Below are 17094 nucleotides of genomic sequence, written 5' to 3' on the forward strand. Positions count from 1 at the left end.
AAGAGTGCTTGAACCACGTGTGGAAACAGGCTTTTCTGTATAAACAGTATGACCCAGCATGGCGAGGTTCAGCAGCACTGGCTTCAGAAAACAAATGGTATAGCAAGGTCAAATGAAAGCCCGGCGGATATCGGAAGGTCTACCTCTGTTAGAACGAGGACCTGCGCGTCCTGGCAACATAGGATGTGAATCTTGTAGTGAGCCAATAGGATTAAAATTTGGCCTGAAGGGAAGGAACCGGCCTGAAGCTTGGCCCATGTTTGGTAACAGTGAATTAATGGGATCATCAGCATATGGAAGAATGAGTCTCTGATCATACTCTCCACCAATGATACCTGGCGGGTATAAGGGTCGAGGTGCAAAGGGATCAGGGTAAAAGGGGCAAGGATGTAAGGGAAGAGGGTGTGGGGGAGGAGGCTGGAAAAACATGTGTCGCCACCTCAGAGCTTCTTTCTTCTGTTTATATTTTTTCCAGTAGATCTGCAGAACACAAAGAGGGGGTGAGATGTTAGCATCACCAGCACATTATTCACCATAGGATCACCTGTGTTTGTTAATACATCTCTACCTAACACCCTGAACAACAATTTCTGTCAATAACATTAAAAACTGCTTCCCTGTTGATGTACATGCCATTCCAAACACTGAAATGTAAATAACCCCGAAATGTGTGGAGTGGCAGGGAAATAAAAATTACTAACTAGATACACACAGAAATATATTCATATTGATGAAAGAAATATCCTAAAGACAAAACAGATCAATAAGGAAGTCCTCTTTCTGCCAGCGGGAGTTGTCTAACAGCTCTTACTTGCAGAAAATGGAGTAGTCATCTGTTTCCCTAAACGTAAATATGTGTGCAGGGAAACAGATGAAAACATTTCTCCCGCAAGCAGGGATCTGCTATTTCAAGCAGGCTAGGACACCGGGGGCCTTGTGGCTCCGTAAAGCTCTTGGACTGTCATTCAGTAGACTGAAGGATTAAATCATTGAACACTGCATCTCATGGTAGTATGTCTGTTTATTTGCCAGGGTTTTGACTGTTAAACATTCTTAGTGATGTAATCAATCACCTTATTAGGTTTGAATACTCAATCAAAACAGATTCTAAATTTAATAATTTAGTTTACTATTATAAAACACATATTGAAGCGTAATGTGAATGTTCCACTGATCAACAGTAGCTGTTAAAAAATGTAATATAGAGTTCTGTCTTGAAGGATGACAATCTGAATTAATTTTCAAACGTATATTTTTGATATTGTGAGCTGTGAGAACTCATGTAATCACTTGTTAGGAAAATCAAATTTACTTAGTTTTGGGAAACGTATTAATAACCAACAGCAGAATGATACAATCTGAATATGGTACCTATGGTAGGGATGCTATCTAGGGGAGGAGATGATGCCTAAAAGCAAAACTGGCCCACTTTGGAAATGGGGGAACCAGGCAAGAATCCCAGGATCAACACCTTGTTATTTTTGGCAGATCACTTAGTCTCCATGTGCATAAAAAAAAGACCTTGTGCCATATAGCCTGGTGTTCGTGTAAAGTGCTCTAATGCCCTTGGACCAAGCTTGTGCAATACAGATAAAATTAAACAAAAAGAAATAAATGTATGGCGCACTGTGGGTTTTGGCTCAACATCAGAATCATACCAGCTATGCCCACAGTCAGCATCCATGCTTTTATGACTGATGTAAACAAGAATATATTTGTTTTTTTCTGAATAAATAAGGAGAATCACCACCAAACTAAAAAAAAAACAAAACTGACCAAAGAAACAGATTTTAAAAATACAGGCTGTGGAAATTTCAACCTTATAAAACTGTGGCCCTTACCAAACCACACAACAAGGCAATGGCCCCAAATATGCAAGAATAGTTGTTAAAATAGTAACCAACCCACTCCTTAAACCAGAGGGAGGACGGTGAGCCATTTAAAACTGAAATTTGGTAGGGAGAATTGTATGTATGTTTGAGATTCTGTTACTCTGTTTTTGAGTACTGTTTTTTACAGCCAATGTTTGTTACACACACATTTTTTGAAATACCAGAAGTTCCATCTGAGAACACACACTTATCAATGTGGGGTTCCATCAACAGCCCTTCCATGGGAACTTCCAGCAAATGTGTTGCCCACCATGACAACAGGCTTCAAACAGGAGCCTTTCCATCAAGGGCTGTACAAAAGACCCCATCAAATAAATCTCTACCAGGAGGGGCCCTGACATGGATAAGTCTTTTTCATGAGCCATTTTACACAATATTCCAAAATCACGTAATCTCATTTCCGCTCTAGAGCCCAACATTTCCTCAGTAAAGAAAACCATAGTGGAACAGGTGTATCGTGTTAAAGACCTCTTGATCTGTGGGAGAAGGATTTGTTAGCTGGTTCGGTCTGTGTGGAGCGCCTCCCGCATATACTAATGGGTGGCTCTGGGGTTCCGCAAGGCACCCCCTATCTGGTGGAGCAGGTGTCAAGAGCTTGGGAGAGAGCGGTGGTGAGGGTTTACGTAAGGCCCCATACGCACGCCTGCTTCCCCTGTGGTGGGTCCGACCTTTTGCTAAGGCTGCTGAAGTAATGGATTTTGCACAGTGGCGTGCAGGGGGTTGCAATAATGCTGGTGACTTATTTTATAATGGCACATTCATTACGAGGGATGAGGCAGAATCCTTGTTTGGAATAGGTCCAAGGCAGTTGTTACAATATGTGAATGTCTCGCCGACGGTCAGAAGAATTTGGACGTCTTTTCCAGGAGAGCCCGTTGAATCTCACCACCTAGAATCAATACTTGATCCTGGAGGTGACCGTGGTCTGCTATCCCAAACTTACAAAGCTCTCAAGGGTGACAGACTGACTGGTACTCAGGGGATTCGAGACCGATGGGACACTAGTCTCGGAACGGCGCTCACAGATGGGGAATGGAGTAGGGCCCGTTCTCTGGTGCGAGATGCGACTAGCAATGCTACGTTTAAGTTGACGCACTTTTATTACTTACATAGAGCAACGCTTAAATTGAATATTCCCCTCAAAGTTTGACAGTTGTAACCGTTGTGGAGAGCTGTCTGCTTCATTTGATCACATGGCATGGGTCTGTGGCTCTGTCCAACCTTATTGGCATCAAGTGGTGAAGACGCTGAGGGAGGTGACGGCTGTAAGTGTGCAGGTGACGATGAAGCACTGCCTGCTGGGCCTGATCCCAGTCCCTAAAAAGGGTTGTAAAATGGCATGTAGATTTGCACAGTTGGGGCTTATATTGGCGAAGACACATTGAGGTCCGTTGGGCCAGCCCGTACCCCCTGCTGCATGTTACCTGGCTGAGTGATTTAGTTGAATGGGCTACCGCAGAGGAATGCCGCTTGCGGAGGGTTCGACTGGATGAGCATGCTGACTGGGATTTGGAGCTTTGGCGTGCCATGATTAATGAGCTGACTGGCGTGCAGGAGAGCGAGGGAGAGGGTCCTTTGACTGATGCGTCTGCTTGTTGAACCTGGATTGTCGAGCCTTGGAGTACTGGGTTCAGGGGTTCCAGAGACATGGATGTGTGTCTTGTTGATCTTGGGAGGGCACGCTTCCGACTTTGCTACGTGAGGGGGGGTCGATCTTCAAAAACACAACCCACATACTTGTCAAAGTGAACCCGAAAAATAAAAGAGGACTCATAGGACCAAACATGAAAAAAAGAGAAGGATTTGTCTTTGATGTGCTACCAATCCCAAATTTCTTCATTGACACTTAAGAAAGGAGTCTGCATTGAATTAAGACTATGTTGGATAAAGCAGAAGGGAGCGTGAGAGGTGGAGGGTGGAAGGAAAAGAGAGAATTCCACCTACTCTTAACAATCCTATAGACCATAAAAAGGAAAAGGGAGAAGGAAGGCAATATTCAAGAGGTAGTATTAAAAAACAAAACAAATGGACACCAAAGACGGAAGTCAAATCAGGCCAGTGTCCTTTCTTTACCAGTAAAGGTATGATTGTCTTTACCTAGCCAATAAGCACTAGGTAAGCCAGGCAAGTGCCCTCTGAGAGTGTGCCTGTTATAAATGTACTGGCATACCCTTTGGCTCTATTTCAAGATCAAAAAGAGCAACATTATGTAGTCCCAAATATGAAGAACTGAAAGCCCTTGTTGAATCACAGGAGATGCTGAATGGAAGATTACAAGAGTAATTGCAATGGTGACTTTGGGTCTGGGACAACTCAAGCAATTAATGGATTGACTTATATTAGGCCAACCATCCTGAGTCAATCAGCCGCTCCACTAAAGCCAACACTATAGATCATCTGCAAATGATCCAAACTCAGCAGATACAGTCTAATATCCCATTTAGATTCCAAGATCAATAAAACAACTATTTCAAGTAATAGGTACAAACCAGTCAAAGTGTCTGACATACTAAAATGAGCAATCCTTTATTACACTCAGACTACTGAGAGCACGACGAGAACACTGGAACAAAAATAAATACGTCTCTGAAGGGCCAAAAATCAAAACGATATGATCATTCACAAGTAAAACATGATCACTACCAATGTCCTCCAAATTTAATGCACAGAATTGCAGGAAGCTTTTTTAAAGTACTCTCTTTGCTTAAAGATCAGGCAGGAAAAGGTCTCATTCGATTATGTGACCAATATAGACTTGGGAGGGTCTAGGTAATGGAGGGACCAGATTAAACCACAACTTGTATAATCAGTGGATGTGGCGGAAGAAATATTCCTGGAGGAAGAGCCTGGTTCTTGTCAGAAACTACTCTGACCCAAGCATTGTTCTCGATTCTTAGCCCTCCCTCCAAGAAACCCCACTTTCAGTTCCCAACATAGCCAGACCCGAAGGTAAACAATGTGGCCCAAAGATTAACATTTTACCATGTAATATATTTGTGGTAAAGTGGACTATTATTTGAAGTGGACAAGTGTCCACCTCAAAGGATAAGGCCACCACCTACTAGATGTCACACAAAGTAAATGAAATAAACCTGTGTTCAATCCCCGGTTATGTGGCACAAAGAGTCAGGTACTCAATTAAGTGCTAAGGAAGAGATGGTCTCGTCCTGAGACAACCAGCTCCAATGATGCTGAGGACGAAACCACCTCATCCTTAGCACTCAAGGCATTAAGCGGTGCATACACAGAAGAAACAGTCACACAAAGCTCCATGACCAATTTAAACCTAAGTATAATTTGTTTCAGAGAAACATAAGACCGAATAACAAAAATACAATTAGGAGACATGGAAATATGAATTTTAAAAGATTTGAGTGAAAATGGTGCCAAAAAGAGCAAAGCACCAATGTTAGTCTACAGAAGCAGTAAACTTGGACTTACGTAAGATTGGGATCCAACCGTAATCAAGCCCTGGTTGGATACAAGTAGATTGCTCCTGGTGAGAAAGTTTGTTATTTCAGAAAGGGATCTTCTAAGTCCCAAAGCAGATAGGGACTCTGTCACCTTTTGAAGAAAAAGAAAAACACCCTGAGCAGCTCTCCGCAGAAACTGTAGAGGCGGTCATGGAACTGAAGGAGAGTTAACGGAAGTAGGTGTAATCGGAGTTCTCAATGAAAAATGTCAATGTCCCAAAGCACAATGAGGCAAGGGCAAGGCTGGAATTCAATCCAACACTGTGGAACTGCTGGTCTTACAATGTTTCCGCGGGTCCCCCTGAAGTTCTGCAAAAAAGGTATAATAAAGTTAACAAACTTTCTTATGGTGCCCAAAGAATCCAAGGAGTCTCCCAGGACCTCAGAGGAAGGCACTTAAGACTTTCTGGGTATCAGGCAGATGTCAGAAGCAAAGTCCAGTCAAGGTACAGTTCCCACTGGTCAGCTAGGTACTTCTGAGAAATGGTCTCTTGCGGCTTGTTGTACCCATGCAGACACACAAGACGTCAGCCCAACTGATCCTTAGAGTACACTTCTTTCACCTGGTTACAAGCTGGAGCGGGTCCAGTCCTGAATCGATGTTTTCAGGTTATAGACAGCCGATCTAGTCCACCTCTGATCTTCCACAGGTCCAGAAAGCGTTCTGAGGGGGTGGTACATTTATGGTTAGCTTCAGCTAGTGGGTGCGAATGGCTCCTGTGCACTCCCTAACTAGAGAGGTAGACGTTCCTGGGGCAACCCTGCCCACTTTTGCAGCAGTTACTGTAAACAATCCCACAGTGCTCCTCACTCTCAAAATCCAAGATGGTAAAAGCCTGTGTGCCAAACCAGGTTTGGCCAAGGTAATAAACAGTCCCCTTCTCTGTAGTCACTCAAAACCAGTTCTCGGGGAAGCTTTCTTTTCACTAGATTAGGAGCCAACCTGAATAGGGGGTAAGGTGTCCAGGTGTTACCTAACATTCACTGGTGACAGGGTAGGCCCCTTTGAAGAAAATTAATTTCCTGGTCCTACTCTAACTGGCCTTCTTGCCAGACGGAGAAAACACCTCTGCGCTTCCAGGCCATTGTCTCTGCTCTGGGAGCAGATTCCATACCTCTTTCACACCTAATTTGGGCCAAGTACATGCTGAGTAGTTGCGGGAGAGCAAATGCAAATTAGGCTCCAACAGCTTCAGTGAGGGTAAAAGTAACTTTTTAAAAGTTGCATTTCCAACTATTGAATTAAAATGTGACCTTCCATAAGATTAGATTTGTATTAAATATAAAAAAAAAAAACCTTTGGATGGTATTTGCAGCAGGTGCAGGTCAAAAGGTATAAAGTGTATTTGACCAGTGTCAGTGTCGTTTTGGGCCTACTGACGGGGGATCATGCCATTTCTATTGTCACGCATTATCCATTCTTGAATTTTATGTACTTTTCCAAGTGGACAACAAGGTGCACTTAGGGAAGACTTATTTTCTAAAGTCAGGATTTCAGACCTGTTAAAAGAGTGATTTTGACAGGTCTGTACAGCCGGGTGAACGCTGCTGCTGTCAGGCCTCACTGGATAGACTTGAAGCCATGTTTGCACTACCACTGTAGTGGATGGCACAATAGGTGCTGCAGTCCACATGTGGCATTTGGCTTTCTTATAGAAAGATTACATTTTTAAATCAGGTTTTAGGAGTTAAAGCACATACACTAGGCACTGAAAAGCAGTGTCACAGGGTTAGAGTTCAAGATTATCAGCAGGAGAGTCTAAAACAAATTGCAAAACTGGGGGTGACCACAAAAAAAGAGGTCATTTTGTAACAACAATAACGTCCTCCATTCTTGCCCTCTATGATTGCTGTTTGTCTCGGTTCATTTCCTAAATGCCTTTACTTGCTCATTTAAGGAAATAACAGCCATTAAAGCTGCACAAGCCCAGAAACAAATTCCATTTTATGTCACTTGTATTTCTTATGAGCCCAGGTTTATACATTGGATTGGCCAATGAACACTATATTCAATTACAAAATGAATTTATTAAACCACAAGTGTTTTTATAAACAATAAAAAAATCATTATACATTGTGAAACTACAAACAGTAACCGAGAAATAGAAAAAAAACTCAGATATTTCTATTAAAAAATACCACTCAGAACACTAATCACTCATATCACATTGTACGAAATTGGATTAGTATTCGGGCAGTTGCATGCTATAAGGATTTTAGTGTACTATCTGATATGGATACGGGCACACAATAGCAAATCTTAAATCGGGATGGTAAAGGAGGGGGTGGGGTGGCAGTAATCCTTAAGGAAGAAGGGAAAGGAATATTCAACCCGGTCACTCTGACAGATTGTGAGAGCCTACAATTCTCCATAGAATTTTCACCAACTTTCACCTTTTTAGACCTCCTGTACAGCGCTCCTGGTGTGGCTTCCCGATTCGCCTCATCACTCCCCAATATAGTGGCGGAATGCTGCTTTACAAAATCTAATTTTACCCTTTTAGGGGATCTGAATATTAATTTTAATGAATGTGAGGTAGCCATTTAGGCTAGGCCAGGATTTAAAAGCTTTACCAGTAAAACAAATTGCTAAGGGTCCGACCCATAGTAATGGTCATTTATTAGACCCAGTTTTTTTTCCAACCTCTCCAATCTCTGTACTGAAGACGCTATTCCTATTCCTTGGTCAGATCATTTAATAGTCCAGTTAAAGCTTGAAGTGACTAATATAAGTTTGAAGCGATCTCTGAAACACAAGCCCAGAAGACGTTGGCCAAGGGTGGACAGTAGTGAGTGCGTGAGGGTGTTAAACCGAATCTACACCCACTTTGACAGGTGACATCACGGAAAGGTATAATTCATTGGAAATCTGGTGGAACAAATGTTTGGATATGCTGGTCCCTTAAAAAGCCCCTAGAGGAAATCAAATTAAAAAGAAGGCCCACTGTTACCCCATGGAGCTCTCTTTAACGAAAAAAGAAACTAATAAAAAGGAAAGGAAATGGAAAAGGAAATGTGAGGACGCTACTAAAATTTGCTATAGAATAGCTATAAAAGAATACAAGCATTCGGTAAAAGAAGCAAGAACACCCCGCTATTTTAAAGAAACATTTTACACCTCATTAAACTCTATGAAAGAATTATTTAGGATAGTGAGTTTACTAATGAAGCTCCCCCATAGTTCTATGGACTGTCAATCATCAACAGAGAGGTGCAATAGGCTCGCGGAATTCGTTCAAAATAAAATCCTGAATATTCTCAATTCACTCCTAGTACTGCCTGTAGTTTCAGACATTGGGAGGGGATATGGAAGATAGTTTGAAAATGGTCCTAGCCTTACTTCTTTTCCGCCATTGGATCTGGAATCTCTGGAGGCAATCCTTAAATCAATTAAGTATGGGTGCCCACTAAACTCCTCCTCCTTTTGCGATTCTAAAAGGCGGAACCATACTTACCACCATATTAATGGATGTTATACATTTCTCACTGGAGAGAGCTATGATTACCATGGTAGTAGTTAAACTTCTTTGAAAAAACGGCCAACCCCTCATTACTAGAAACCTATACATCCATTTCTCTTCTCCCAGTGGCAAGCAAAGGTCTAGAAACTGGATTCAGAAAGGGGAGCAGTAGTGAGATTGCTCTACTTATTGCCAACTGAAGAGTTAAGGAGGATTTTGTTCTTTCCTGTTGCTTTTAAAGTTCTTCCTGGAAAAGAGTAACCTCTATTTTCTAAATAGCCCAGGCTGTCTTACATCTCAGCATTTGAACTAAATTGATTGGGAACAATGAACCAGTTTGGGTAACGGACAGATATTGGTTTAAATAGACATTTCCTTTGTGGCATCTAATAAACATTTAGATATGGCTTGAGAAATTAATTGCACATTTCAACTTAGCTGCTGGTGTTCTGTTCTCACCTACAATGCTTTTATAAGTGAAGTAATTAACGCCGTAAACAATCTTGGTGTGAACAGGAATGACTAATGCACATACAACACATTTATCTCATTAAATGGAGTTTGTGGTTGGGTGGGCCTACCTTTTGGTCTGATTTGTTATCAGCGGTATCTGTGAATGTTCAGAGCAGGTACAGGAAGGATTATAATTCTGGCCCTATGATATACCTCTGTAAAAAAATTGTTGCCCATAAATTTTTGATTTGTATTATTAGAGAAGTAATTTAGCTTGGGTAGACATTGCTAATCCTGCCCAATTTTTTTCTGGACTTCATTTTTAAAAATGGCAGATGTGTTGCAGTGATGATGTAATATTTCAGGAACCATGAGACCTATATACTTCATTTTGGTGTCAAAACGTTGGTTCTGGGGGTCAAGCAATTTTACGGAGACAGAAAATAACTCCTCAGAGCAACCCTTCTGCCATTTTCCAAAATGGCAGCTCTATATTGATGTGTTTTAGCCATCATACTGGTAATTTATTAAAATATTGTTTTTGTTTCAGGTTTTCTGTTCATTCAAATTTGTACACATGGGTGAAGCAGGGGGAAGCAGAGGATCTCTACCTCCTGAGAAAGTCTTGCTAACTACAAAATCTGAGGACTCCGTCAACAAAGAAAAATGTGTCATATGCCAAGCTAATCCGAAGGAAAATCAATCAACTGTGGCTGGACAGAACAGAGTTTGAGATGCTGCAGAAATATGGCAAGACGAAGTTCACAAAAGATTGAAACTAATGGGTGGAGAGGATCAAATATTTTAGCATGGAACCAACAAGTGCTACAAGTCTTATTCAATGGAAAAAAACCTGAAAACAATTAGTCAAAAAATAGCACAAACCAGTGTATCACAACAAGAATCTGAGTCTTCTGAGAAAGCGACAAACAACCAAAACCATTGCCCATACACTTAGAAGATCTCTCGTCCGCCTCCAACAACTCACCAGAAAGCAGAAGATCTTCAATGTGTTATCTGTGGTTTAGCCAGAACAAGGGCCAAAGGAATTGATGAAAGAAGAAAGTACGGAGTAAGTGAGTCTCAAAGGGCAAACATCTTTTTATCTGCACCTGGTTTCTTCTAAGATGAAGTTTACTACTGAGTAGCTGATCTAAAAAGCAAGGTGAATGTATCTGCGGCGGATTTGTATGCCCACACGAACTGTATGCGTGCACACATTTCAAAATATGAATGTACAATGAGCTCCCAGCAGCAATGCCTTTAGTTAAGTTTGCACTCTTTGAAAAAGCAAATAAAGTTTTAAAGTCACTCGAGTGCTGACTACGGGTTCACACTGAGTGAAATCAAAGAAATAATGGTCAACAATGATGAAACTGTATTGATCCATAATAATGAAATTACGATTTTCCTGGTGAAAATGTACAATAACAGAATTTGTTTTTTTCAGTCTAAAGAAAAATATAAGCCACTTATGGTGTTCTCAGCCAATCTGACTTCTGAAGTTCTTGCTGCCAAAATAAGATCACATGATGAATTAAAATCAGCAAGAATCGTTTTAAGAAATGTCCTGAAAGATTTAGATTTTGGACTTAATGACAAATTTTGTGATGCCCCAGAGATCCGCAAATCATGGGAGTCAACAAGAATGACTGATGTTGTCTTAACATTATTTAATTCCTTGTTTAATATCAGCAAAGCAAAACTGTTACAAACTAAAGCTCTTGAGTTAGGAACAGAAGCAGACATCACTGATGATGGCTTTGAAGATATAAACGAAGAAGTGGAAGACAATCCCATGAACAGACAGCCTTATGCTGTGCAAATGTACTATCTTTTCCAAATCGTGTTTTATGAATTACATCACTGCTACACAGTCTATGAAATGTGCAAAAGTAGAGAGATAACCACTTCAAAGAATAGGACTGGTGTATCAACAAGTTATGATGACATAGTATGAAGCAGGAACTTGTTAGCAGCACAGGCTGTAAAATCTTGTAAATCCGACAGCACACCGCTTCCAAGTCACTTTACAAGGAAAGAATTTACAATTGCTGCCCTTGATAATTTTGACTTTTAAGACAGCTCTTCTTTGTATGGAACATGATACTGCCATGGTGCTTTTTCAAGACTGCTCCAATGAAGTAGCTGCTGGAAAACAAGCTGTGTCAGCTGTAGCCAACGAAGCTTCAAACTTATAAGCCAACTGCCTTGCTAAAGTGTGCAAAATCACTACAAGCCATCAACACATCCCGGTGTATCAGAAAGTTTCAAAGTGGTTGAGGACATGGATCTTTTTCTACCTGATGCTGCAGTCCGCAACACTGATTTAACTGAATTTATCAAATTGCCTATTTGGTGCGCACTGAAGGATGAAGAAAAGCCAGTCCCTCTGTGGGCTGGATCTCCCAGAATACCGTCCCACTGAAGAAGATTGGGTTTTACCAGTAATACCATCTTCAGTCACAAACTACACAACAGTATACACAGCTCTAAAAAAATTCCAAAATGTGCGTGGAAGACCAGCCTATCCTGCCAATTTTCTTAGATGAAGGTGTTTTCTGTATTGTAGCTGACATTTTTATGAGTAATCCAGTAGAATTTGATGATCTTTATTGAATGATGGGTGTTTTCCACATGATAAAAGTTGTACTGCCCAGTCCAGATAGTTGTCTCAGTGGATGTGGCATAGATGATGCACTTATTGAGGCTGAAATCCTTGGAAACAAAACTGACCAGTCAGTACTGAGCGGAACTCATCATGTTCATTTGTTACAAGATATGTTTCATCATTTCTGGAACAAGAATGACAAATGAGGTTTTGCATATCTTACCTCAGAAGTGAGCAAGGCACAAGGTGCACTTCATTCGAAAGACATTGCAAAGCCAGGCAATGTTCAATAGACTCGGTTCAAAATTAGAAAACCAAGTTCGTAGAATTTGTCAAAAATGTGAAGAAAAATCCGAACTTTTCAAGTTCTGGGGAATTGTTTTACACATGATAGCCAAAGTGAAAAAGTTGGTACATGCCGATTGGGAAGGTGACTCAGAGCTGCATGTGAAGACTGTGGAGTCATTGATTATTGTGTTTTGCAAATTTGATTGCATAAACTACCTGAGATATGGGTCCTGGTATTTGGAAAGAATGAAGAAGCTAGAGGTGGAAAAAACCATACCCCTGCAGAAAAATTCATCCAGAGACTTTTTGGTGAAAGACAGAGAGGGAAGGTTCAAAGCTGTGGCTTCAGATATGAAACTGGAACAACGATCCAGAGATCACAGAAAAGCTCCAAGGGAACTGTTGGTCAGACAATTAAAAGTGAATATGTTGCTCAATGGCAGCTAGTTTACCATGAAGTCCTTTCTATTTGCAATGTTTTCAGATAGATAACAAATTCAAAATTAATGGACCATTGTTAAACTGTTCCTCACCACAAACTTGTGGGCAAGAGAGGGGAAAGTTTTAATAAACATGTTGACAGCCTTCTTTATTTCATGCAACAGCAAGGAACTGAATGAGCCTGTGCGACTCAACAACTCTGTGACCAAACAATATGTGGATAACGATATAAAGACACATCTGCTAGACAACCTGGAATATGGATCGAAACTATATGCAGAACTGAAGCAGGAGAGATTTGTATTCAAAGAGAAAAAGCTGTTTGACATAATCATCAACATTAAACTTCCATGCTTTAATTGCCATAGTGAGATTTTCGTCCAACCAGCCACTACAAAACAGGTCACAAAAAATAACTTATGCACGCATAAAGAAAGATGGATGTAGCTAAAGAAAGGGGCAAATTTTTCAAGGACTTTCCGTTGCATGATCTTCCAACAAACCCATTATTTGATGGAGATGCTGCAACAAAACCAGTGAAGAACAAGCTCGCAAAAGAGCTTGAAAAATAACTTTCACCTGAAGAATTTCAATTTGAAAAGGCATCCTCATTGAAAACTGCTGTTGTTGTGGACTATGTCACAATTACGAATGGTCAAGATTTCATCCATGCAAAACGTCTGAGAGGTTGTTCAGACTGTTCTCCAGATATCAAAGCCAGTGTGCACCTTGCAAGAACTGCACATTGTCTTTGACCGTTACCTTGAAGTATCTCTCAAAGAATGTGAGAGAATTAGACAAATGTCTACAAGTGGAACAACTGACCTTGCCTGCATCAAAAATTCCATACCTATACCTGTGCAACTTGATAAATTCTGGTCATCAACATCAAACAAGATGAACTTGGAGATGTTAACTTGCCAGAACATTGCTGATGATTCAGTGAACACTGAAGTTCCAATTATTGCAAGTAGAATGATTTTCAGTGAGGAGTTGGTGTCTGCAGAGATATATTCAAAAGGTATGGGCCATATTGTTCAAGAACTTTAAAGCAAATTGGAGGAAGCTGACCTTCGTGTTGTGCCTTATGTCGAGTGGGCTGCTTGAAATGGCTCCAATCAAGTCATTTTACTGTAAAATGACACAGATGTTATTATTGAGCTAATAAGATTTGTTGCAATGCTCATAAGTCAAGGATCATCAGGGTTATGGATACGTTATGGAGCAGGCAAGAAAAGGCATTTAATCCCGCTTCATATTCTGTACAAGAAACTTGACCCAGAGATGCCCCGTGTTCTTACAGGTGATGACACTATAAGCACATTTTGAACAAAGGTTGGAGATTTAACTGCTGAACCTGTGAAGTATCTAAAAGGCTTTGCTGAGACAGAGGAAGATTGTGACTTTAAAGATGTAGAAAAATACTTTTTGCATTTGTGGAAAACGAGTTCTGACTGTCACACATTCGGCGGTCTTTGGTACAGTGAATTCAAGAGATCAGTCCCACTAAGTGACCTTCCACCAATGTTATATTCTGTGCGTGGACACATTAAAAGAGCACTCTACTTGATCAGAAGATATGTAAATGTTTTGGATCATGCATATGTAGAGAAAGATCTGTCTGAATTTGGTTGGGAAGATATTGATGGGGTGCTAAAACCTACGAAATTTCCAATGCCTCTACCCACAGAACTTACACATACTTGTAAAACATGTGCTACAAAAAGATGTCCCTGTACATCTGCTCTGCTCAAATGTTCAACATTATGCAAATGTACCACAAGCAAGTTTGGTGTATACATAAAAGGATTAAAACCATTATTATTTGTTTCATTTCTATAGATGTCTCTTATTCCTCTATTATAGCCGCCATTTTAGAAAATCACTGCAACACATCCGCCATTCTTAAAAATGTCATCCAGAAAAATTTGGCTTGGATCAGCAATGTCTACCCAAGCAAAATTACTTCTCTAATGATCCAAAAACACAAATCAAAAAATGAAAATCTCTGGACAACATTTTTTTATTTTTTTAACAGAGGTATATCAGGTGGCGGGATTGTTAATGGAAACCATAAAATTATCTGAGAATTTTTGGGAGAGCCATAAAAAATATTGGACTTTATGAAACACAAATCCCAAGTGACTCAGGGCCTACCATAGAGAATAGGCTTACAGTTATCAAATATTTGCGAGATGATTTTACATCTCAATAAACAGTGCAGAAATAATGTGCCTCTTCCAATCCACTGAAAGCAAAAGAAAAAAAATCCCACACAAGAACCACTCACCGCTTTCCAATCTGTTTCTTGTGGTCGAGGAATTGAATCTATTTGAAAAAAAGAAGAAAATGAAGATGAGATTTGAGAAAAAAAAGGCGTTCACTAGAAATAGAAATCAATAAGATTGGGAAAGTTGTAGCGCAAACCTTTTTCTTGTCTTGTCTTTCAACTATTGTTGCCAAGACTCCAAGGGAAAATCATTTGTAGTGTATACAAGTATGTGGACAAGAACCCCTCGCAAGATACAAGAATGTAACAGGAGGAAACTAGACTGTGGCTCAGCTTCCACAATGTCAAAACAGGCCAGCATCTAGATATGTATTTCTGGGGAGAATCACACACTTACCTTTGGGAGCGTTTTCTTCAGAGAAATTTGTGTGCAGGAAGTTAAAAGCAACACAAGATCAACTTTACAACTAAGATCCTCATTAGGAGTCACAGCTTGATTTTGATGGAGTCAGGAACAGCAGTAAACAGCACTACTACAAATACAAGATCTGCAGAAATACCGCAAATCTCATTACTAGGTACAGGAGATTGGGTGAAAGTCTGCAGGAAAAATGAGGATTTACTGGAGAAAACGGACACTGAATTGTCAATCCAAAAGGGAATTCCTCATTTTTTCTACTGTACCCTCATGATTCAACACTTTATAGGGCAGGTTTTTCCCCATCCCAAAGTCGCAGGGTATAACTAACTCTGGAGGTGTGGGGGAAGTAACAGCCCATTTCCTGAAGCACTCATAGTGAAGGCCAAAGAAATATGATAACAGTCCCAAACAGTTTAGTTTAATTTAAAACACTGTAAGAATGAAAATGACATAAAAACGTCAATGTAAATATGATGCAGAGATCAGGAGTTATTAAAACAGATTGCATACCATAAACCTATCTCCCTTCATGGTAAAGCCATACTAGGGGCCCAATTCCCAAAGGGCATCTTTGAAAAGTCTACTCCATAAACATTTACTTCCACAATTGGAGAAGGCTCCTGATTTTTATTGGATTCACAAAGAACCTGTGGAGGACACCTGCAAAATTACACCTGGGCCACAGTTCCAGAAGTTCCCATGTGCCCAACTTACCGATGAGAAGTAAATAAGGAGAAATATTCATTTGCAGAAGTACTTGTTTATCTAAAGGAACTATATTTTAAGTCCCTTTGTTGTGAGTTTTCAGAAAGACAAAGTCCTTGCTTATTTTTTTAATACCAAAAAATCTTGGAAAATCGCGGGTGGTCAGTGGAGATCGCAGGGCAAACCGTGATATTTACTGCTGCCCCTACATTTACCAACGCTTATGATTCACCACAGTATAAGATATATCTTTCCATACGTTTTGTGAACCTGCTTGGGCTAACACTGGTGAATTATCAAAATGTAAATAACTAGCATTTTACATTTTTAAAATATGCGTTTGGCAGCAACTTCAAACAAATGTTACTGTGTATTTAACCAACAGTAAATAAAGATTCAGTCTGGAGTTTGTGTGTATGTCCCCATTTGGCCAAATGGCTGGAGGATTAGAGTAAGAGACAGTGTCAATTTGGGTAGTAAGACAAAAATCCCTTGTCCTTTTTATCCTATGGGCAAGACCAGCCACGTGTTGGCCAACAGCCTTGTACTCTCTAACCCAACACACCACATATGGGAATTTAGATCATGACTCAGTTCTAATGAGAGTAAATAAGAGAGGAGGAGGAGTACACACAAGCAGGAACAAGAGGCCCTGGCCCAACAAAATGTTCTGGATCAAGGTTTAACACTGGCAATGTAAACGGATCACATTACAAATCATGGTACGCAAATGTATAATTTTATAAAGAATGGTCCTTGGAGAATCAAGATTAGGCAGCTCCGATTTAGATACATTCACGCCATTAAGCACCAAACTGCCAAAGAACGGCATGCTGTTCAGTAGCCTTTAAACATCTCAACTCTTATCCTACACTGATCACTGGAATGTACGGCAAAAATCCATGACTTTATCCTTGGAAGAGAGGAGTCATACATGTAAAATTGGAAGCGCCTAATAAACACCTTTTTTACAACTCCATGCATTCACTCCATGTCTCTGACACATCACCTTATGACAGAATGCATCACCCACAGCAAATAGGAATTTCTCACCAACTAGCTTCTCTAGTTTTTTGCACAAATGTAATGAAATACACCAGACAATGATTAGTCACTCTG

At 40.3% G+C, this 17094-nt stretch overlaps 1 protein-coding gene across 2 annotated transcripts in view; it reads right to left on the reverse strand.

The window, feature by feature from the left end:
- FBXO7 (F-box protein 7) overlaps positions 1-17094 on the reverse strand; it is a 102543-nt gene that overhangs the window by 932 nt on the left and 84517 nt on the right. For both annotated transcript variants that reach the window (XM_069227922.1, XM_069227923.1), the window contains 2 exons: positions 14910-14947; positions 1-480 (listed from right to left, as the gene is read on the reverse strand). The exon at positions 1-480 is cut by the window's left edge. In XM_069227922.1, coding sequence (XP_069084023.1) covers positions 109-480; positions 14910-14947 — 410 coding nt within the window. In that variant the 3' untranslated portion in view covers positions 1-108. The remainder of the gene's footprint in view (positions 481-14909; positions 14948-17094) is intronic.

Source organism: Pleurodeles waltl, chromosome 4_1, assembly GCF_031143425.1.
Source record: "Pleurodeles waltl isolate 20211129_DDA chromosome 4_1, aPleWal1.hap1.20221129, whole genome shotgun sequence".
NCBI lineage: Eukaryota > Metazoa > Chordata > Amphibia > Caudata > Salamandridae > Pleurodeles > Pleurodeles waltl.